We start from the raw sequence: 24162 nt of genomic DNA, 5'->3' as shown, positions 1-24162 counted from the left end.
AAATTTCCCCAATAGAATTCTTTATGTTTGAAACAAAAAATGAAGGATGATTTTTTGAGAGATTTGATAATGTTAGAGGAGCAGAAGATGAAGAAATTTTAGTTTTAGATTCTTTTGTGGACATGATGTCACGAAACAAGGAATAAATTGGCTCAAAACAGAAAGTAAAAAAAAATAATAGAGAGACCAAAAAAAATTCAATTTAGCTTTGATTCTATATAAAATTATTCTTGGATGAAAACCCACTATCCTGTGGAAATAAAATACATTGGTATTTATAACATAATACATTAATAGATTATAATGAAAGTGCAGATGAATCAAAAAAACTATAAAAAGATAAAATCAATAAACTGCAGGACATGCAAACTAATTTACATGTGTACGATCCTAATTTTTTTCATTTGTACTATATACAATATCAACACATCCATAAAATGTGGGTAGCTCCAATTTTGAAAAGCTTATACCAAAAGTGCTTTTAAACAAAGCTGCTTCATATAAATATATACTTTCATAGAATCTACACAGTAGTGCTAATATTTTAAGTGCTTTTGAACAAAACTGCTTCATGTAATTACATACAAATGCATTATACATATCATTCTTTACCAATTGACTTCTTTTGTAAAAGATGTTTTATTTTTCAAAATGTTTAAGAAAGATTAATTATGTTTTGTGAAAACTTAAAAGATACTCTCAAAAGTGTTTCTGATAACAAATAATCTCTTAAGAACAATTAATGGCTGGTCTATTGTATTTTTATTATCTTAACAAATATTCTCTTTACAATAACAAATTAAGCACCAATGTATAGATGCAAAAACACTTATAATTATTTAGAATTTTTTAATCTTAATGTACATTTTTTAGTTGCAAAAGCACTTCAAAATACTCTCCAACATAACTTTTCTTGCTAAAAATAACCTATTATTCTTAGTTCTTTGGTTCCTAACTCACCTTCTCAACTTTTATTTTCCCTTTTTTTCTCTCTCTCTTACTTTCTTTGATTCTTTTATATATGAATTCATATTTAGGCAACATTTTAGGTGGATGTTCTCTTGCGATGCCCTTTGTCTTTAATCTATACATAATTTAATGATAGATTAATATCTAAACAACCAATTATTGCCATGGAACATGTGCAATAATTAGTTGCCCTATTATGCAGGAAATTTTATTTTGAAAAAAGAATAATACATATGTAAAGAGTTCTAGATTCCATGCATATTAAAATTTCACACCCCTTTTTATAGTTATTTTTTTAAAACATTATATATATATAGGCTGCATAGAAATTAAAGTTCATAGTTGTTATCTTTAATTATCTTTTAAACAAAATGTGCCATATACATTTAATTACTTTTCTTGCTTTTAAAATCCTTTTATAATAAGCTTCTATAAATATATCTTAAATAAACAGGAACTGTGAATATTTTTAATTATTTTATTGAACAAATCTAATTGTTGTTTTTAATTGTGCTTTTTAGAGAAGCTTTATTATAAAGAAATAATGGATTGAAAGAATTAAAAATACTTATTACTACTTCTATATAGGCCAAACAACTATTTTCTACCCAAGGTTTGCTGCAAACTCAACTTTTTATCTATTAATTATCAAAAATCTAAATACATATCCTTTTGTTTAATTTTACTATTACATCAAAGGTAAAATCTTTATTTAATAAAAATATTTTAAAAAATTATAAATTCATCACAATCTCCCTGGGTTTAAAAATTAAAAATTTTTCCCCACCTTCTCATCACCCAAAGTTTGAAAAATCACTATTTTCTTTCTAGGGTTTGCATTTTTGCTTTGTTGTTTCTTTAATGACCAGAGTCGATCAACCTTCACCCTCCCATCTTCTAGACAAAGACGAATCGTTGACCAACAATTCATCAGTGAGGCACAAATTGGTGCGATACACAGATCGCATTGATCGATCTGTGTGTCGGCTTACACATAGACCGACGCATAGATTGGTCGGATGAAAGCTTAAACTCTTCATTCGATGCATCGGTCGATGCATAAGTCAGTTGACGGGATATGTGATCCACACAGATCCATGCCTCTAACAAATCGTCAACCAACAAATCATCCTCATCTTGGAGATGGAAGGGTGGAGGCTGGTCAACTATAGTCATCGGAGAAACGGCAAAGAAAAAATGCAAACCCTAGGAGGAAATAGTGATTTTTCAAACTTTGGGGGGAAGGTGGGAGGTAGAATTGTTAGTTTTTAAACCTGAAGGGGGAATGCGATAATTTATAATTTTTTAAATATTTTTATTAAATAACGATTTTACCTATAATAATACCAGTAAAATTTAACAAAATAGTGGGTATTTAGATTTTCAATAGTTAACAAGTGAAAAATTGAGTTTACACAAAACCTTGGGTGGGAAATAGTTGTTTGGCCTTCCGTATATTAATATCTGAAATTGTTTCAGGTAACTATTTCTTTGTGATCAAATTTATTTGAAAGGTCTCACTACATCAATGTCAGTATATTAGAATCATCTCATGTAAGTCTTTCTTAAATAATAGTAAATTTGAAAATAAAGCAATTTAAAACTAAAAGTATTAAAAAAAATTTCCCAAAAGAAAAATCTTCACTAAGACCTAATTCTAAAGTTTTTCTGTGGCAAATTTGTATGATAGAATGGAATTAATAATCAAGAAATTGTATTTTTGTAAATGTAAACAAGAGTTTGCAATCTTAATGAGCCACGAAAAATAAAAGCCATAGCGTATAAAAACGACGAAGGAATGACTTCTTGTTTGCTTGGGTTTAGACAAAATGTACTAAATGAGATTGCTCGTGAACAGATCACCCTTGAAAAATGTGCCTTGGAAGACTATGCAACTCACAAAGACAAAATATTACTTTTTTTCCGCAAAAAGGCCCATTCTTTTATGTATCACTCTAAATTAATTATTTAATTTTAATTATAAAAGGTTGTAATACAAGTTTAGTCCCAATAAAAATCATATTATCAACAAATTGAAGATTGTATCCATATTTTTAAATATATCTTGAAATATTTAATCAAACGATTGATCTACATATATATAATATAAGAAATTTTTTTATAAAATACAATATTATACTAACGAACTGAACATATAAATTTTATAAATCCTAGTATGATTAGTATTTTTATCAAGTGTTTTTTCTTCTCTTTTTCATTTATAAAGTTCTCTTGTAATGTCAAAGTTTGTCGTAAATCACAAATATTATTTGCAGTTGGTCTTCAAAGATGAATAATCAAGGACCACCATTACCATTTTATTTTTACGACATTCCTTGTGAGGCTTTGGGAAAAAGGATGAAAAAAAGACCCTTAATAATAAGTAAAGAATAATAAGTTTATGAAAAATAAAATTCAAAATGCGCTCTCTATATATGTTAAATTTCAAAAGAATGTTTACATATAAGTGGAGAATAACGGAAGAATATGGATGTGAGACTAATATGCCTTTGTAAAGAGAATTTTAAACATAAAAAAGAGAGAAAAGAAAGAGTGAATAAATGCCTCTCAATCCACTATCCATATTGTCAATAACACAATAAAAAGTTGATTAATTATTATAGAATATTAGAAAATTATACTTAAAATTAAAAGGTAAAAACCCATTCCTCAAACCTTATAAAAGCCTCTACTTGTTTACTTCCAAATCGGTTTCAAAAAACCATCACTTGAAACCTCACCTCTCTCTCTCTCTCTCTCTCTCTCACTCTTTATCTATCTTTCTCTTTGCTACCATGAAGATTTTCTTGGAAAATTTTAGTTGTGGAAAGTGGTATTTTCTATTATGATCCATTAGCTTTCAAAAATAATAATAGTTGAATTTCTCTGTATTACATATCATCAAACATCTATATATACATAAACCTAGGAGAGAAGTCTCTTGTGTTAATAGAATCAGAAGCACTTGAGAGAAGCATAAATGGCTGGAAATGAGTGGATAAATGGGTACTTGGAGGCAATTTTGGATGTGGGAAGTGGGAAAAGAAAAATGAATGATGGGAAGTTGAAGCTGTCGAAGTTTGAAGAATCAAAGCAGAAGGAAGGGCAATTGTTTAGTCCTACAAAGTACTTTGTTGAAGAAGTGATTAATAGTTTTGATGAATCCGACCTCCACAGAACTTGGGTCAAGGTTACTTCTCTATGCCATTTATTCATATATATATATATATAACTAACATTTCTCTTACGCATATATCAGCCTTTTTATTTAATTCAGACTAAAATTTGCATATTCTTTCGGAATTTTATAAAAATGTAAACGTTCACTAGAGAAACTAAGAAACTATTTTTATTATAATTATTATTATTATGATATTAAATGAGCTTTCTACCTTAAATTATTTTTTGAAAAAGGGTGTAGGAAAATGTCTATGTAATATAATGTAATTATGAACATAAAACAAAAAAAAATTGAAAATATATATAGAAAATGAACATATATCTGAAGATTTTGTGTGGCAGAGTTTGGAACAATTAGATTGGTTCTCATTGTAGGCCAATTGAAAACAATTGGTTCTCTAAGGTCCCCACCAATATTAACATTTTTCCTTTTGTTTTGTTTTGTTTTTTTTTTAAATTTGTTATGACTTATTTAATTATTTGGAATGAAACTTTAACATAAAAAAGTCCCAGTATTTTGAGAATTATCAATTTATTACACATGAAATTAAGTATGTATATTGATATTGAATTAAATCCCTCCTAGGTTCTCTTAATTCTAAACAAATCCCAATATTTTGAGAATTATTGGTCACCCCCTTAAGTATTGTTAACTTCCCTAAAGGCCTCTTATCATTAAAACCACCACTTTGTTAGTGAAATTAGCTATGCTTAAGCAAAATCTTAGGAGAGAAGAGGGATCCAATAATAATTCTAAGTTTGTATGTAGTATTATAAATTACACTAAAATTCAAGGGAGTTCAATAACACCAACCCAAAAAGACATAATAAATTGAACCCACTTCAAAGTAAATTAAAAATTAATTGTACCCGTTTAATTTGTATTTGAAACAATTCAACAAAACTAGGAAGTTATTTATGTTAGTTGTTTCTTATTAATGATAATTATATAATAAAGAAAGTTCTTAGTGGAACAGACACATTTGCATCCACTCCGTCACACTATATTAATATTGTACACCATGCTTAAATAAGTACGTATTCATCCATTCATCCCACTAAAATATATGTTTTCATGAATTAATTCATCATTAATTGTAACCATATATAGCATATACACAAAAGAAGGTCATTAGTTTGACCTATATATATATGCTTATACATTTACTTGTCCTAGTAATTGATATAAATATAGTACAAATGTTGATATGTAATTATGTTATTTATATTTTAAATTCACTCAATAATGTTAGTATTTAAAATATTGTTTATATTTATTGTTAGTGGGTAAAGTATTATTGAAAAGAAAATCTTTCACTGAAAGAGATACATATGCCTCTATTCAATCACAATACATTTAAAATGTATATATTAATATAATAAATCGAGATTGGATAGATACACATATACTAGTCTGTCCCAATTAAATTGGTGGGAATAATATTTAATTGGGGTTTTTTTTATTTATTTTAAATTAAATATAAAGTGGAAACTTGTGAGATATCGAAGGCTTGATGTGAATGGCAGGTAATAGCAACAAGGAATACCCGTGAAAGGAGTAACAGGCTGGAGAATATGTGCTGGCGAATTTGGCATCTTGCTCGCAAAAAGAAACAAGTATGACTTTTTCAACTTTCTTTTTCTCATTTCCAAGAAAAGTTATAGCAAAATTCATGAATATAATTCCCCTTTGAAGTAATAATCAAACCAAAAATAAATAACTTACATATTATGCTAACCATGCTTATGCAAAACTTACAATTAACTACATTGCAACATTTATAGTGTTATACAATAACTTTATCTCTTGAACTTATTATTCTATCGTTTAATTATAAACGTCAAACAGTGAGTTATGATATATTCATACAATCTTGTTTTTATGTTTTTATTGTGAATTATTTATGTTTGTAGATTGCTTGGGAGGATGCACAGAGGCTAGCCAAGAGACGTATCGAGCGTGAGCAAGGTCGTGACGATGCTGCCAATGATCTTTCAGAGCTCTCTGAAGGGGAGAAGGAGAAGGGAGATGCTAATATCTCAGATTCTTCCAAGTATATCACAAGAATCAATTCTGATTTGCAAATGTGGAATGATGAAGACAAGTCTAACAAGAACCTCTACATTGTGTTGATAAGGTATGTAAACACTTGAGAGAAATGAATGATATTTATATATGTAAAGTTAAATTCGAAAATAAAACTGAATATTTTTCGGATAACTTCACTTTTATTTGGACCGTCGGATGCTGCTTACCAATCATAGTATAACGTTCAAATGAGAGTAACGTTACTTCGGTACTGTAAGTTAGTTTGAAGAACAAAATTTTAAAAGTAAAAAATCTCGTGGTGAGAATTATTTTAATAAATTATGCGTGGTTTGTAGTATGCATGGGTTGGTACGAGGAGAAAATATGGAACTTGGGAGAGATTCTGATACTGGTGGTCAGGTATTTATTTCTACATTCGAGTATTACCAAAACTAATATTTTATCTATATGTAAGCAAATGTTAACAGAGTTTTATTTTTTCATTTTAAAATTTTGAAGGATGTGATCATATTTATTTCTAGGTCTTATTCTTCAGGTAAAATATGTTGTTGAACTCGCAAGAGCCCTGGCCAACACTAAGGGAGTTTATCGTGTGGATCTGTTGACAAGGCAAATTGCCTCACCAGAGGTAGACTCTAGTTATGGTGAACCCATTGAGATGTTGTCTTGCCCCGCCGACGGCAGTGGCAGTTGCGGAGCCTATATCATCCGTATCCCTTGTGGTGCTCGTGACAAGTAATAATCTTTTGCTTTCATTTTTCATATGTTCGAAAGAAATAAATACTAATTTTTTTGTTACACTTACAGGTACATAGCAAAAGAGTCACTTTGGCCACACATACCTGAATTTGTTGATGGTGCAATAAACCACATCGTCAACATGGCAAGGGCTCTTGGTGAACAAGTGAATGGAGGAAAACCCACATGGCCCTATGTGATTCACGGCCACTATGCTGATGCAGGGGAGGTGGCAGCTCACCTCTCCAGTGCCTTGAATGTGCCAATGGTGTTGACGGGGCACTCGTTGGGGCGGAACAAGTTCGAGCAACTTCTCAAGCAGGGGAGGCTGCCTAAGGACATAAATGCAACCTACAAGATAATGAGGAGGATAGAAGCTGAAGAGATGGGGCTGGATGCTGCTGAAATGGTGGTGACTAGCACGAGACAAGAGATCGAAGAGCAATGGGGGTTGTATGATGGGTTTGATATCAAATTGGAGAGGAAGCTTAGGGTTAGAAGACAGCGCGGTGTTAGCTGCTTTGGACGATACATGCCAAGGATGGTGGTATGTTTACCCTCAAACCTATCTAACATACAAATAACAAGCATTGTTCCGTATGTGCTAATCATTTTACTGCTTCAGGTTATACCACCAGGTCTGGATTTCAGCTATGTAACAACACAAGATTCATTGGAGGGTGATGCTGATCTTAAGTCATTGCTTAGCTCTGATAGAAATAACAAGCGCCATCTGCCTCCAATATGGTCTGAGGTAAACAAATTTTCTCTTCATCAAACTTGAATCTTCTTTGCCTCTCATACTATCTAGAATCTAAACTTTTACCGTCCAATTCATTTTTGATTCATTGACGTGCTTCAATACCATATATATCTAACATGATTTTCCCTTTCAGATCATGAGATTTTTCACAAACCCCCACAAGCCAACCATACTTGCATTGTCTCGTCCTGACCCAAAGAAAAATGTCACCACATTGCTCAAGGCATTTGGGGAGTGCCAGCCTCTGCGAGAGCTAGCTAACATGGTAAAAAAATTGTTTCATTCTGAAATTGCTTTAACAAAATGGAAAGCTCTCAACCAAATTTCCTGCTAGATTCTAAACAACTGTAATATTGCAGACATTGATACTGGGGAACAGAGATGACATCAATGAAATGTCTAATAGCAGTTCAGTTGTTCTTACCACTGTTCTAAAGCTCATCGACAAGTATGACTTGTACGGTCAGGTGGCTTATCCAAAGCATCATAAGCAATCTGAAGTTCCTGAAATTTATCGTCTGGCTGCAAAAACGAAGGTAAATTGTCCATATTCCCCTTGGTCTACAAAAACAAGGTATCCATATTGGCTGGTAGGTTAGAATTTTCACATTCAATGCATCTAAATAGTTATAAATGGGTGACAAGCTTCGGTACTTAACAAACAATGATCTATTGAATAAGAAAACACACTTTCATTGACAACATGCCTGAGGCTTGTTATCCTTGTGTTGCCGGATCAATCTATGCGACTCCATGTGAGCAGAAAATATCACCTTAGATTAACAACTAGAAGTTAGACACACTCCAACTCTTTCCTCTTCCTTGCAAGGATAAATCTGCTAATAGTTCTTCTATCGTGGCTTTGTCTGTTGAAGGGAGTTTTCATAAATCCAGCACTTGTGGAACCATTCGGTCTCACACTTATTGAGGTATGTCTCTGTGTTCTGTTCTCAAATGTTGCAAAGACAGAATCCTTCAATGAACAAACTAAAGTTATGTTGTGACTCTTTCAAAAGTAGCACTTGACAGGAATGAAAAACTCTTAAGCATCATAATCAAACGACTATGTCTAAATATATCAGTTACTTCTTATGGTATTTTCAACCTATACCTTGCAGGCAGCTGCATATGGTCTTCCAATTGTTGCCACAAAGAACGGGGGACCTGTGGACATTGTGAAGGTTCTAAATTTCTGCAATTCTTAGTAGAAAAAACTCATGCTTTGATGAAAAATGAAGAGAACGGTTATACCTCATCTTAAAACACTCCAAACAATGAAATCATTGACAGAAATAGCTTTAATGGGAAATTAAAACTTATGCAGAAATTTTGGCCACCTAATGGATTAGTAAAAAATGATAGTGACGGAGTAATCTGTTTTACCAGGCACTTAACAATGGTCTCCTGGTTGACCCGCATGATCAGAAAGCTATAGCAGACGCCCTCCTGAAGCTGGTTGCTGACAAAAACATGTGGTCTGATTGTCGAAAAAATGGACTCAAGAATATCCACCGCTTTTCATGGACAGAACACTGCCGCAACTACCTCTCACATGTAGAGCACTGCAGGAACCGTCACCCCACCACACGACTTGAGATCGTGACAATTCCTGAAGAACCAATGAGTGATTCTCTAAAGGATGTGGAAGATCTTTCTTTAAAGTTCTCCATTGAAGGAGACTTCAAGCTCAACGGAGAGCTTGATGCGGCAACTAGACAGAAAAAACTCATTGAAGCCATCACCCAAAAGGCTTCCTTCAATGGCAATGCCACTGTCACTCACAGTCCTGGTAGAAGGCAGATGCTATTTGTAATCGCTTCTGATTGCTATGACGGCAACGGCAATATCACAGACAAGTTTCAAACAACAATCAAGAATGTGATGAAAGCAGCAGGATTGAGTATAGGCCTAGGCAAAGTAGGCTTCATATTGGTAACTGGTTCGAGTTTGCGAGAGACTATGGAAGCAATCAAAAGCTGCCCATTAAATATAGAAGATTTTGATGCAATAATTTGCAACAGTGGAAGTGAACTGTATTACCCGTGGAGAGACATGGTGGCTGATATAGACTATGAAGCCCGTATAGAATACAAATGGCCAGGTGAGAATGTGAGATCAATGGTTATTAGGCTAGCGAGGACAGAAGATGGAGCTGAGGATGACATCTCTGAGTATGTGGATGCATGCAGTTCCAGGTGCTCCTCTTACAGTATAAAACCAGGAGCCAAGGTAAGAGTTTTATGGCAATGTAACAAATTACTTGTATAAACTGTGATAACAAAACTAAAGACAAATGAATATAACATACAAATGACAGACTCGAAGAGTAGATGAACTTCGCCAAAGGTTGCGAATGAGAGGATTCCGATGCAACCTAGCCTATACACGTGCAGCATCAAGGTTAAACGTGGTACCACTATTTGCATCAAGAAAACAAGCTCTAAGGTTAGACCTCTTTTCACTGCATATCATATTATTGTACACAATCATCAAATAATATCTCCATCAATGAGTAGCAGTAAAGTGAATTGAATTCACTACACTTGCATTACTCCCTTGTGTCATATAGGTATCTGTCAATTAGATGGGGAATTGATCTTTCGAAAACAGTAGTGTTTGTGGGCGAAAGAGGGGACACAGACTATGAAACCCTGCTGACTGGCCTCCACAAAACTATAATTGTAAGAGGCACAGTGGAGTGCAGCAGTGAGAAGTTTCTTCATGGTGAAGAGAGTTATAAAAGAGAAGATTCAGTTCCACAAGACAGTCCTAACATCACCCCAGTGGAAGGAAGTTATGAAGCCCAGGATATCTCTGCAGCTCTGAAGGCTCTTGAGATCAAGTGAATATGATATTTACTATATTTTCCTTTCAAGTGTTTATATATCCTCATCGTTAATGCAAAAGCAAGGATATAAGTACCATATATACAAGAATATACATCTCAACTTGTGAGAGATTTCAATTGTTCAAGTATAATAAAATACTAAACGTAGAATAATAAAGAATGTAAATTTGTGTGCGTGGCATTATTTCTTTATTAGTCTTTAAAAAAAAAATCTGGCATAACATTTTAGAATTATAAGCAAAAATGTTATAATCTTTATTTTTTTTTTTTTGGTAACAAGGAGCAAAATGTCATAATTGTAAAATACTAAATCAAATTCATGATACAAGGGTACAGTTTTATTTGCAGATGGTATAGGAAAACTTACCACTTTATTATATGAAAGCATCATCATTAAGTATTCCTTCAATATTTACAACAGATGAAGCACTAATGTTTCTGCAAATACACCACAACAGTTTAACTTGATCCGAGCTAACAGCTAAAGTCATTTATCATATAATCCCTTCACTTTGTAAGTTCCAATGATCATTTCCTAGTTTCATTTAACGTAGATTTACCTGTCAACTACCAATTTGTTTCTTCAGCCCTTTGAGTCATCTAAGTTTCATGTCTATTTTAAATTTGTAAGACTAAAGATTCACTTCCACCTTGTATTCCTCTCCACAATCACATTTCAGCACACACGAAATTCCCTGCAATAAGCAGAAGCATCAATTAGAATATGATAGTTTGGTATAGAAAAAGTAATCACACAGTTGAAATGACTTTTAGTAGCTTGAAGGCAAAAATTTTCCCAACGATAATTTAGTTTCAAAACCATGAACAAGACCCAACTGTATTTTGTGGTTTCCACTTTTAACCACCAAATAAGGACCTTTTTCTTTGAGTTCATGTTTAAGTGAAGAGGAGAAGAAGCAAGGGAAAAAGAAGCACGGGTGGCAACGCTGGGACAGCACCAGATGACACTCATCTAGCAGGACAACATCTAGCAGAGATTAGTCACCTAACAGGGGAGCATGCAGCACCACAGCAGCCAATAAATCAGAACATATAGCTAGAGTTGGGACCACGAAGATATCCCAGAATGATGTGGCAATACTGGATTGGAGAGACAAGTGGAGAGGGAAAGATCAAAAGCGACCTAGAGTGGAGAAAGGGGGAAGAAAAAAGAAAAGAAAAGAAAAGAAATGGAAAGAAGGGAGAAAACTAGCCTCTCGAAAGTTAGCTTTCAAATTATGTTTTGAACAGAATCAACCACGGGTTATCGCACTTTCATAGGAGGAAACTTGGTTACTTGGAGGAGTAAGAAACAAAATGTTATGGTCAGACCAAGTGTAGAGGTTGAATTTCGTGCTATGGCTCTTGCTATTTGTGAACTTCTTTGGATTAGAATAATGTTGAACGATTTAATGGTTGAAGGAAGTGGATTAATGAAATTATACTATAACAATAAATCAACCATTAGTATAGCTTATGACCCGGTTCAACATATTCGAACAAAACACTTTCATGCTCCTTTTCTCAATTGAAAAAGATAAATTCAAAGTGCTTTCATTAACTGTACTCTGTGTTGGCTCTTGGACTTGCTTTGATACTTGTGAAGGTCGTACTCTTCTTGAATACTGTTGTAGCGATTTCAACAAAGTAAGATCGTTATTTGAATTTTGGTTTTCTGATGTGTAATTGGCAATTTCAGTATATTCAAATTCATTGACAGCCTTATTACCATTCATAAAAACATCATCGACCGTGATACTTTTGGCTTAATCAGTGGGATTTTCTGAGGTTGAGAGTGATGGATATTATGGACACGCATTAATTTCTAGAAAGGGTATTGAACCTAAGCACACATATTCTCTAGACTGCTCCCCCTGAAAATAAGTGGGAGGGGATTTATAGAAAGGTTCAAACTCATGGAATGTGACATCTAGAGACACAACCATTCTCCCATTAGAGGAATCATAGCATTTGTAACCTTTTTGGATGGAAGAATATCCAATAAAAATGTATCGTTTTGTTCAAGAGTCCAATTTGGATCTTTGATTTTATGGATCTGCACGAAAGCAACACAATTGAACACTTTTGGAGGTAGGCTACAAATAGAAACGACATATGGAAAGTGTTTAGACAAGGTGTTTATCGAGCTATGATTTTCTAAAACTTTAGATGGAAGACAATTAATAAGATAAGTATCAGCTAGAACTGTGCCCCCCCATATTCTGGGAGATAGCGATTTTTCTTTTCCGCCACTCTGTTCTGTTGGGGTGTTTCGACACATGAGGACTCATGAATAACACCCTCTTTTTTTAAGAAAGAAAACAGATTTTGATTGAATTAATCTTTTGCATTATCAAATCAAAACCATTTTATCTTTTCTCCAAAATGTATAAAAATATTTTTTTTTTTTTGAAATTAGGGAAGTAATGAACTGACTTCAAATTTATCTTTCATTAAAAACATCTAAGTAGGACGAGTGCAATCACCAATAAAGGTTACAAGCCATCTTGACCCATGAATATTAGGAATTTTTGAAGGCTCCCAAATATCAGAATGTACCAAAGAAAAAGGTTTGCTACATTTTATTGATTTTATTGGAAACGAAGTACGATAATATTTTGCAAATTGACAAACTTCACATAGAAAATATGAAACAACTACATCCCTAAACAAAAAAGGGAACATATGTTTTAGTAAAAAGAAAGGTGGATGTAATTAAAAAGGCTTGAGAATGAGTGAATTAGTTTCCCTTTATTTGACCACCACACATGTCTTCAAGGTAATAGAAGCCATCGTGTTCTCTAGCAAATCCAATCGTCTTCCCTAAGGCTCGATCCTAAAAGACACAATGTGAATAAAAAAAAGATTACTTTGCAATGAAGTTCTTTAGCAATTTTGTGAATAGAAATTTGGTTAGTTGATGGTTTCGGTATATGTAACATATTTTTAAGGGATATCAAAGGAGCAATATGAAGACTATCTTGTCCAACAATATTAGTAGGCGAGCCATCAGCTACAATAATGTTTTGACTTCCTAATATGGGTTTATAAGAATCAAAGAAGGTGACATTGTGGATCATATGGTTGGTTGCCCTAGAAACTACAATCCAACTACTCAATTGCTTAGTATTTGATGCTTTAAAAGAGTCAGTTACAAGACACATACTATTTTTGGCAAGAGAACAAGAACCTGATTGGTCAATTGAGGCAAGGAGACATCTCAAGCATCCTATGTCTTCTTTGTTGAATTCTATGAAAGTTTCCTTGTCCCATTTTGTAGCTTCAATTGTTGTTTCTTCTGTGTTGATTAACTAGCCTAACTTTGGGCTTGACCTTTGAATCATCCAATCTGTGCCAAAACTTGTGTCTTACAATGCAGCTTGATACAATTTTCACGCATGTGACACAGCTTGTTACAATAAGTACACCAGAGGCCATCGTTATTAGATGATTTGTTTGATTTAGTAGTCTGTGGATTGTCATTCCCCTTATTCTCTCTTTCTCTAGGTTTGTGAGAGACCAATGCTAAAGCCTCTTGTGTATGAGGTTCCAACACAACACCTCGTTGACTTTCCTCAGCACGAACAATTAAAAAACCCTCATGAAGAGTTGGTATAGGATTCCTATAGAGAATCTGAATCCTAATCTGGCATATTCTACATTTAGTATTGCAAGGAATTCAAATACTTGATCATTCCAGAGGAGTTCCTAAACTACACTAATGTCTTGGTTGCAGTTCAATTGCAGATCATGGTTGTGATCAATTCCCAACCATAAGCCTGTCATACGATTGTAATAATCTCTAATAGACATACTCCCTTGCTTTGTCGAGCTCACTTGGAACTTTAACTCATAAATTAAAGTAGCATCCTTCTTCTTGGAGTACGTTTGTTACAGATTTTCCCATATTACCTTTGTTGTGCTAAGGAACAATAGATTCCTACTAACCTCCAGTGTCATTGAATTCCATAACTATGACATGATCATTAAGTCTTCCTCGTCCCATACTTTGAATCTTGGATCCTCTTCTTTTGGAGCGGCATTAGTAAGATGACTTATATTTCCACACCCCTTGAGGAAAGTGCGAACCACTTAACTCCATTGTAGATAGTTCTATCAAAACAATAGAGTAGATTCATATTTAGGATTGGGACACTTGTCCTCAATCAAATAGTGGTCTTCATTATAAATAGTGGTTTTAGGTTTCAAAAGAGAAGAAGGAAAAAAATATTTTAAGGTTTTGTAATTTGAACAACCAACCTTGGTTGATTTAGGGAGGTTTTTGACATCTCAAACGGCCGAAAATGGGAGGTCCTAGACTCTTCGAACTATCCAGAAAATAAGAGACTCCAAACCACTCAAATTGTTCAGTTTATCCTTGTAACCTTTTAATTAATGAAATAGTTTTATTTTATTATGTATTTTGTGTTTTTATCTTCTATTTTTGTTAAATAAGAGTTAGGTTCCTAACAAAATGGTACTAGAGAAGTTAGATCCGAGTTACTATTACGATTCTGACAAAGAAAATAGTCAGAGATGATGAGAAAGTCAAAGAAAAGTCTCTTATGGAAGAGGTATTGTCACTGGAAAGTCAAGCCAAAACGAAATCAACTCAAGATGATGATGGTGAAAGACAAGTCGGCAACAAGAACGCACGACGAAGATGGCGACTATAGATCTGAAAAGTCATCAAAGTTGGCACCGAGAAATGACAGAAAAGAAAAAAAATAGGAGGAGAAGAAAAGAAAGTGGCAAAGCATGAAAGAAAAAAATTTACAAAAGAAAGAGAGAAAACATAGAAGAAAGAAGAAAGCAGAAGAGGAAAAGAGATAAAAGGAAAAAAATGACGTGGAGGCTTATTAGGAGTGCAAAGGCTACAAATAGTCATTTGTTGGGAAAAGAAAAAGAGAAATTTGAAACCGTAGTGGGGGGCAACTATAGCCTATAAGAAAAAGGTTGTAAAACAATTTTAAAAAATAAATAAATAAAAGCAAGGTAGTGGGCTAGAAACATCTGGCGGAAAGAATTAAAAAAAAAAACCTAAAAAACATATATAAAAAATATATATATACTATTATCCAGCTTGAGGATAAGGTAGTTTTAAAAGTGAGGAAAATGTTAAGATTGGACATATGTCCTCAATCTAATGGTGGTCTTTATTATAAATAGTGTCTTTAAGTTTCAAAAGAGAGGAAGAAAAAAAAATATTTTAGAGTTTTGTAATTTGGGCAGCCAACCTTGACTAATTCAAGGAGGTCTCCAACACCTCGAATAGTTGGAAAATAAGAAGTCCTAAACTCTTCGAATTGTTCGGTTTATTTTTGTAACATTTTAATAAATGAAATAGTTATGTTTTATTGTATATTTTGTGTTTTTATCTTCTGCTTTTGTTAAATAAGAGTTTGATTCCTAACAAAATCGTTCCAACTCCTGTTATGGTGAAATTTGTTAATGTCGATGTAGTCCCACGTTCAACTTTAACAGTCGGAGAAATAAGGGTCGACATATTTCAAAGCAGAAGAAAAATGGAAAGAAAAGTTCTGCAATGAAGGTAGAATTGCAAGAGTATAAGTGGCGATTAACGTCGACAAGAAGAAAAAATCCTAGGAAAGTAGCTTTGATATTATGAAGAATTTTGATAACTTCAGATATATTATTTACAGAAGAATCAGAACAGTATTTAAGGAGAATACCGAACCTCCTAATCTATATAAATTAGGAAGCTAACTAACATAAAAGGAATCCTAAACAGAATTGGTAACATGCTAAACAAATCTCTTAAAATTATAATCCTAAAATTCAGAAAGAATAAAATAATGTACACCACAATCTTCTATAATTAGGAAAGAATAAAATAATTTATTCTACAATCTTCCATAATCAACAAATTCAATAATTAGCTTCTACATAAGAGTATAAGATATAGAAAACTATGTGCCACCATTCACCACTAAACAACCATTCAAAATATATGTATATTAAACAATATTTCTATAGGGCAATCCTATCTCTCCCTAGAGAAAACATTCCTTTTGCCAATAATTGATTTCATTCTATAATGGTAATACACACAAGCATAAGGACAGTCACATGAAAACATTTACATGATGTTGGGTAAACAACTAACCTGGGATGTTTTTGCCCTGCACCTCACTTGCTCAACGGAATTGTTTATCTAAAAAACATGTCCAAGATTAACTAATGAATATATGGGATTGATAAAACTAAAAGCAACAACATAATGTAGTTTCCTATGAAGAATTAGATCCACTTAATTAGGAAAACAACGCGTTGACACAATCACATGTACTTCTTTCACCACAAGGAAAAGCTAAAAAACTTACTCTTCAAATAAAATTTACCCAATAAGGAAGGTAAACTGAAATGCAAAAACAATTAAATCATTAATTAGAAAAACGTTCATCCATTCTCGAGACAGTTAGTTTTATGTACCTAAACTTACAAATAGATTTAATCCTAGATAATCAAAGTGACATGCATTAGTGTCACAAAAATTGAATTGAACTTAGCAAATAAAATTAAATGTTTGACATGCTACACTTGGCATGCAAACTCTAATCTACAGTCGAACAAAAAGGAAAACAGTCTTCCACTCAATAAATACTTTATAAAAAACAATGAACAAAAGTAAGAATTTAACTTTTATGGCGTTAGCCAAGACTAAGACAAAAAATTAGTAAATTGAAATGAAGTCGAAGCAATAAACTCTTTCTACACATAAAACTACAAGATTAAGAGACTGAAATCGAGACATGGTCTATCTACCAAAAAGGAAAAGACATATACATTCAATTAAAATCTTGCTTAAGTTACCTTTTTGTTCTCTTGAACAAGTTTTAATGTCTTTTGTGTAATTTCATCGAGCTTTTCTTTAGCAAAAACCAAATTGGTCATCAGGGTTTCCCTAGCTTCACTCTGCTATTATCCCAAAAATTAATTAGAAAATTGCAACACCATATATCTAATGATCCATAAGAGTTATTTACCTTACTATCCATGAATTCATGGTTATCAATGCCACACTTCCCTGCAGGAAAATTCAAATAAGATGAAAGGATGGTATTGTTTCTTATTCATAAATTTTATGCATCAATGACTACAATACAGATCAGAGTTATCAGTTTAGACGAACCACTACTCATCGTAAGAACATCTTCCATTTCCAAGTTAGCTATTTGTGATAAAGTTTTGTAGAAAAAAAGGATCTTCCCTTTTCTTCTTTTCCCTTTTCTCTTTCCCAAGTATATGACAACTCGGCTCCATACATAAAAGATTTTGAGCTTAGAAATCATATGAGCCTTCCCACTCTATAATGCATGGCTGCATTGGGTAGTAAGGTTACAAAGTTCTTTTGTGAGGACCAAACTTGGAAGTGTTTAAATAAACATGGTTCTCTAAAAGTTTACATTTTCAATTAAAGGCTTCAACATACATCCTTACTTGCCACTTATGGAGCAGAAAAGTCTTGCCCTTTAAATATAAACAAATCTCCCTAGATGTCCCAACCATAGGTAATTCAGATCTTTCAGTTATTTTAATTAACAACATTTAATAGATCAAACAGAGGAACTCTAATAAATTGACAAACCAAGTTGCATTACTTATGCCTCAATTTCAATCAACATGCTTAAAATCATGTCAGAAACTTAGGTAATTATCATGCTTTCCTTATTTCTGCAAAGGTCATAAACATCCCTTACATTCAAACCCACAAACCAACTGATGTATCTAAACAAATAATTGGAATTATGTATGGAAATCCCCTAACCCTCCACCATAAACATTAGTACAACTTTCATTTGTTGTCTTCCCAAAATATTTCTTAACTGTCAAAAACCAACATATAATTTTAATTGTAATTTAATATTCACCTTCTGATTAAAGGAAATTTTGATATTGTTGGTATACAAATATTCAAAGTCAAGGAATTTATTATTAAACTTGTTTTAACGATGTAAAATTTCAAGGACAAGTAATTAGGAAAGAGGGAAAATACATTTGCACAGAGTATGTGTCCTCCCTATGTATGTGAATGGAAAATTAAAGTCATCAATCAATAACTTGACACTTGCTTGGGAAAATTGTATCAAATACCAAATCACCGATTCATAGTTAAAGCCAACTTGGTCTTAAAAATGAAGTACCTTCAATTTCAACCACTTGCTCATCACTTTTACCCTTGACCTATACGAGTTCTAATCGTTAGAGTCACACAAATTTTATCCACAAAAATTTGATATACTTGAAAATTTTATCCATACACAATAGTAGAAAGTAGAGTGGATGGTAGCAACATAGAAGAAACCATAAACTCCATAACAATTAAATAATTATAAATTTGCAATTAAAATTAAAATTACATTACAACAGAAATACATCAAGAGGTTGAAGACAATAGCAAGATCTAAATATCGTTAGTACGTTAGATAACATAAAATTAGGTTAGATTTTGTACCAATCTTTAAGCATACAACTACATATATCTGAGGGGAATTTTCTAAATTATGACAAATTAGTTATGTATGTATACATGCTCACTTACTTTTGTTTCTTCTTTTCTTGGCCAGCAGAGACATGCATTAAAGAGAGATATTTACATCTCCAAGGATGTGTGTTTACAACCACATCTTCAACTACGAGACATAATTCTCAAACTCATCATCACCACTTGAGCAATTTCAATTATCAAGGAAGTAGCATAATCTAAACAAGAAGCTCCTAGACCAATATAGAAAGATAGTCAACTAGCAAAAAGTGAAGAGCTTTCTTACCTTCAGCCAGTCAGCGTGAACACATTGGGTCCTAAAGACTAGATGCATGACCAATTTATCATAAATATGGGGAGTCAATATCTTCATGTCTAAAGTTTCACATACATTTATCATGAAGAGAAATTACAGAACATGTAAATCATGAACTTAAAAAAAGATTTAACAAATGAATACCAATTTATGCTCAGTACTTTCTGTAGTTATGTCAAATCTGAACCATTCCTACATAATATAAGAAAGAGACCAGCAACTACAGGTTAAAATTTTGAAAATAGAAGACTGGATTCACATGAAGAGGCTCATGAATTATAACCTGTTGTTGCTTTAATTTTAACTTGATATCCTCTGCAACTTGAGTATAGTAAGCTCTATTGTAGTAAAGAAATTATGGCAATAACTGTCCATAATATCTGTGAAACTTAAACAATACAATATATCCTTAAGAATTACCTCTTCTCTGAAAGTTTTTTAAATGAACTAACTCTTTCTTGTTGTATAAGCCCCAGTGTCTGCACATTTAAAGGAACAATGATGATTCATGAATACACCCTGAGATTAAAGAAATAGTTTCTTCAACAACCCATTTCCCATAATAAAGAAGAATATATACAGAAACAGGAATTCACCACAGTAAGATATTACAGGATTATAGCAAGTTAGGGTAGCAACAAATAACTTTATCATAACAAAAGAACTATTCACAGACAATAAATTATTTTATAGCATGGAACATGAAAGATAGTGCGGTGGGCATCTATTAGCTTGCTAGCTCTTCAATTGTATAAATCTTCTTGCTCAAACATTAAATTGAGCAATTTAGAAAGTGCATCATCCAACAACAGAAGTTCTTATCAATTCAGCTATACTGTGCAGGTGTTCTGGTACCTGAAAGTATTAGCTACTCATGGTAAAAAAATATGAAAAAAAAAAACTGTCCTGTAACAGAGATATTATAGGCTTCAGGCTCAATTGAGCTCCTGCCAACAGACACACCAAAAGAGATCTCACCTGGTTAAGGGTGGATGAATCAGACTCCAGAGAAGCAATTTTTCTCTGTTTTGCCAATATCTGTGCACATATCTGACCCTTTTCCTTGTTCATCTTCTCAGTTTCTTCTTTCAGTTGCTTTGTATCAGATTTTGCTGCAAAAAAATACTGGGAAACTGTTCATACAATAAAAACAACTACTATAAAGAACTGATTCATTAAAAAAAAAAAAAACTGTATCCACAACTCTATAAATGGATTGAACCTACATAAATAAATTCTGTTTTAATAAAATATTTATATTTGGAAAAACCCAGAGGGATTCTTCAATTAAATCGTAAATTCATATTCATTTCTGTAATGATCAATTTATTTGCAACAAAAACACAAATCCTAACACAGAATTGACCAATAACAAGGTCATTTTCTATCATTATCACCGACCAGAAGTTCAATCTTCAAGCAAATCTTTAAAAATACAAACAAATTACTTTTCTTATCAGTAACAAGCATTCAATTTATTTGCAACAAAAACACAAAATCTTAATATAGTATGGAGCAGAAACGAGGTCATATTCTATCATTAACACAGAGCAGTAATTCAATTTTCAAGTAAATCTTTAAAACTATAGACAATTACATTCCTTATCAGTAATAATCATTTCATTTAATCACAGAATTCTCCAAAATATAAATATTATTTTATGATGCTAACTTTCAATTAACGTAATAAAATTCAATCTTCAATAATTATAAGGACTACCAAATAAATTTTTATTCATTTCCAAACAATCATTTAATTTTCAACAAAATCAAAGAAGGAAACCATACCTAATTATAGATTGGCCAAAAACAAGGCCGTTTCCATGACTAACAAGCCAAAATTCATTTTATTTCATTCAATTTTTAACTAAATAATAAAAATTCAGTTGCAATTTAATCATACTAACTACCTAAAAAATTCACACCAAATTCATAATCAAAAAAAAGGAAAGAAAGGAAAAAGACACGCGCACATAAGATCTAAGCAGAGAATTGACCAGAAACGAGGTCGTTTTCCATGGAGTTAATTGTGGTGATCAGCATTTGCTCTTCAACCGTGACCTTAGCGGCCTGATCCTCCACCTCTGCTTCATTAAAATCCAAAACTGAAAAAAGGTTACAATTCGAAGCAGACTTTGAACTGCGAACGAGCGAAAGAGATAGATATAAAGAGAAGTCAACCGTTCATTTGATAGCGTAATGTCTTCATGTACTGTAAGTACTCCTCCATCGTCTTGACCTTCTTGCTTTCAACTGTGAATTCAGAGATATGAAACGAGAGAGACCGTTAAGCTTTCCAAAATTGAAATGTGTTTGAATCTTCAAATTTGTTTAGCAGACGGGCGAAGTGTCTTTTAACCGTTTGTACTCTGGTTTCGTGTATCATAAGTCATCGGTCTTTATTTTATTTCAGTTTATTTTATTTTGGGAAATTAAAATTACCCCCTTTTTTTAGGGTAATAAAAAATTTACCCCAAATTTTGGGGTTTAAACAGAAATATCCCTATATTTAAGGATTTAAATGAAAATACCCTAAATATTCTATAAAATACCAAAACTATCCTTCTTTAGATAATATTAGAGGGTAAAATGATATTTTACAATGAAAGGCGTTAGAGATATGTTAGATAATATTTTGGGTTAAAATAATATTTTACAATATAGGGGTAAAGTAATATTTTCACAAATTAGTATCATATTAATCAAAATATATTAATAGTCATAATATATAATTGAATTATGGAATAGATATAATTGTGCAATAGAAATCTGTAAATAGTATTTTCAGTCATATTATTTATGTTGGTTATATATTTTATTGTAAGATTAATCTAAATAGCTGGATATGCTTCAATTAGAGACGGGGAGAAATGGATAAAAAGGGGTGACAATATTATAAAATATGTTGGAGGTAACAAAAAATTGATTAAAATTTCAAAATACACAACATTCGAGGAATTAATCCAAATGGTAAGCGACAAGTGTAATATAGATCGACGAATATTTAACATTTAGTTAAGTATAAAACCAAAGCATCTTGACGACGACATTCCGGTAGAAATTTTGAATGATGAAGATGTTGAGGTTTTTAACGGTCTATCTAACTTCTTCAAAGAATGTGTTCCAATTTTTATAACAACTACAATTAATGATGATAGTTATGAGGCTCAATAAACAGATGAGGGTTTGCAAGGTGGTGAGCCGAGTAGTTATCCAGAAAATCAAACTATTGGTTTAGAAGGGATTCAAAATATTAGGATCAATCTGAAACAAGAATTTTCAGAGGAAGATTTTGTGTGTATAAATGATGTTGATGTTGATGCATTGTATTGTGCAGAAGAATTTCTTCATGGCAATAAAGAAAATTTTCCAAAGTAGAGTGAATTTGACAGAAAGGTTATACATGATATTCCAATCGAGGAATCAAAAGTCGAAGAGAAGACACATGTTAATGAAGATATCAGAAGTATAAGTAGTTTTTCGAAAACAAATCCTGATGGTGAGAATGTTTGTATTGATGCATTTCATTAGCTAACACCTTTTCCTGACCAGCCATCTACATCTAGAAGCCCAAGAGTGTCAAGCGATAGTGATTCTCCAAAAGTTGGTATATTATTTTCAAGTAAACAACATGTTATTGATGCGATAAGATGAGATGTTTTTCAGAAGAGATATCAGTTTGCAATGGACAAGTTAGACATGGGCAGATAGGTGGTTAAATGTTGTAACGAATAATGTAAATGGCATGCATGAGCAATTAGGGCAGGAGAAAGTGATAGTTTTGAATTACATTGTTTGGATAACTATCACACATGTTCTAGAGACCAGATATTACCTCATCATAAGCAAGCAGACACCCGAGCTTTATGACAAATTTTGAGGACCAAATATATATTAGTTGATTGTGTTTATCAACCAAAGGAGATCATTACGGATATTACTGACTGATATAAAATTGATATATCATACGCATAAGCATGGCAGGTGAGAAATTAGGCACTTTAATCATTGAGGGGTACACCAGAAAAGTCGTTTATGTTACCGCTAGAGTATTACCACAATTTAGTAAGTTGTAATCCAAGAACTGTGACATATACACTAACGGATGAGCATGAACAATTTAAATACTTTTATATGGCATTGGGTTGTAGTATCTATGCATTCCAATAACATATTCGATCAATCATTTGTATTGACGTTGCCTTTAGCATTGGATGGTAATAATCAGATATACCCATTGGCTTTTGGCATTAGTCTCAAAGAAGACCATGATACATGGTGTTGGTTTTTAACAAAGCTGAAGAATTGTTTTAGTGAGGTACCTCATTTAACCATGATTTCAGATTGACATGTCTGTATATTTTCTACAATAGTTGAAGTATTCCCTAGTATGCACTATGGTTATTGTTGTCATCACCTCCATTGTAACATGCGATCCAAGTACAAAAAGAATGCAAAAGTTGTGTCGATGTATTGGAAAACAGTTAAGGCATACACGGAGTATGAATTTCGAGAGATAATGAACTCATTGGCTTATATGCACCCTAATGTAGTAGCATATATATGTGAGGTGGGTTTCGATCGATGGATATGGGCATATTTTCTAGGACATAGGTACAACATAATGACTACTAATGTCGCTGATTCATTTAATACACTTGTCAAACACATTCAAGGTTAACCCATTACTATGCTAATCGAGTTCATCCGAGGCATATTGTAGTGATGGTTTTATAAAATAGGAAATCATGCAAGTAAGTACATATTCAATATTATAACATGTTATAAATGT

At 32.7% G+C, this 24162-nt stretch overlaps 2 protein-coding genes and 1 long non-coding RNA gene across 11 annotated transcripts; 1 reads left to right on the top strand and 2 right to left on the bottom strand.

Annotated features, from left to right (window-relative positions):
• The first annotated feature begins 3693 nt into the window (after window positions 1-3693).
• On the top strand, window positions 3694-10722 carry LOC123229541 (probable sucrose-phosphate synthase 4). The gene is made up of 14 exons (XM_044655421.1): window positions 3694-4159; window positions 5677-5766; window positions 6064-6287; window positions 6535-6598; window positions 6735-6934; window positions 7007-7484; window positions 7563-7691; window positions 7834-7965; window positions 8060-8236; window positions 8576-8629; window positions 8819-8881; window positions 9087-9929; window positions 10018-10145; window positions 10270-10722. The coding sequence occupies exons 1-14, from the start codon at window positions 3950-3952 to the stop codon at window positions 10544-10546; spliced, it is 3069 nt and encodes a 1022-aa protein (XP_044511356.1). The 5' UTR covers window positions 3694-3949; the 3' UTR covers window positions 10547-10722.
• On the bottom strand, window positions 7821-9219 carry LOC123229543. The gene is made up of 4 exons (XR_006504910.1): window positions 9084-9219; window positions 8812-8864; window positions 8125-8673; window positions 7821-7957 (listed from the first exon to the last, which is right to left on the bottom strand). It is a non-coding gene; the product is annotated as an uncharacterized LOC123229543 (long non-coding RNA).
• Window positions 10723-10918: 196 nt separating the features above from the next.
• LOC123229542 lies at window positions 10919-21721 on the bottom strand. Of its 9 annotated transcripts, XM_044655423.1 has the most exons (11): window positions 21552-21721; window positions 21368-21454; window positions 20349-20482; window positions 19791-19849; window positions 19654-19708; window positions 19515-19562; window positions 17556-17596; window positions 17383-17487; window positions 16676-16723; window positions 11109-11243; window positions 10919-10986 (listed from the first exon to the last, which is right to left on the bottom strand). In XM_044655423.1, the coding sequence occupies exons 1-8, from the start codon at window positions 21598-21600 to the stop codon at window positions 17463-17465; spliced, it is 498 nt and encodes a 165-aa protein (XP_044511358.1). In that variant the 5' UTR covers window positions 21601-21721; the 3' UTR covers window positions 10919-10986; window positions 11109-11243; window positions 16676-16723; window positions 17383-17462. The 9 variants fall into 9 exon arrangements, with proteins under 9 accessions (XP_044511358.1, XP_044511357.1, XP_044511359.1 ...); XM_044655422.1 differs by having other exon boundaries at window positions 10919-11243; XM_044655424.1 differs by having other exon boundaries at window positions 10919-11243; window positions 17383-17484.
• Window positions 21722-24162: the final 2441 nt, after the last annotated feature.

Source organism: Mangifera indica, chromosome 11, assembly GCF_011075055.1.
Source record: "Mangifera indica cultivar Alphonso chromosome 11, CATAS_Mindica_2.1, whole genome shotgun sequence".
Lineage (NCBI taxonomy): Eukaryota > Viridiplantae > Streptophyta > Magnoliopsida > Sapindales > Anacardiaceae > Mangifera > Mangifera indica.
This window is presented reverse-complemented; position numbering and strand designations above follow the sequence as displayed.

Excerpts from the sequence above, each read along its gene's own strand:
- LOC123229541 (XM_044655421.1), top strand. The coding sequence starts at position 3,950 with ATGGCTGGAAATGAGTGGATAAATGGGTACTTGGAGGCAATTTTGGAT. Across the intron at positions 6,599-6,734 it reads ATTCTGATACTGGTGGTCAG|GTAAAATATGTTGTTGAACT; the intron begins GTATTTATTTCT and ends CTTATTCTTCAG. Across the intron at positions 7,692-7,833 it reads TGCCTCCAATATGGTCTGAG|ATCATGAGATTTTTCACAAA; the intron begins GTAAACAAATTT and ends TTTCCCTTTCAG.
- LOC123229542 (XM_044655422.1), bottom strand. The coding sequence starts at position 21,600 with ATGGAGGAGTACTTACAGTACATGAAGACATTACGCTATCAAATGAAC. Across the intron at positions 19,850-20,348 it reads ATTCATCCACCCTTAACCAG|ACACTGGGGCTTATACAACA; the intron begins GTGAGATCTCTT and ends TTAAATGTGCAG. Across the intron at positions 19,563-19,653 it reads TAAAATTAAAGCAACAACAG|GAATGGTTCAGATTTGACAT; the intron begins GTTATAATTCAT and ends TATATTATGTAG.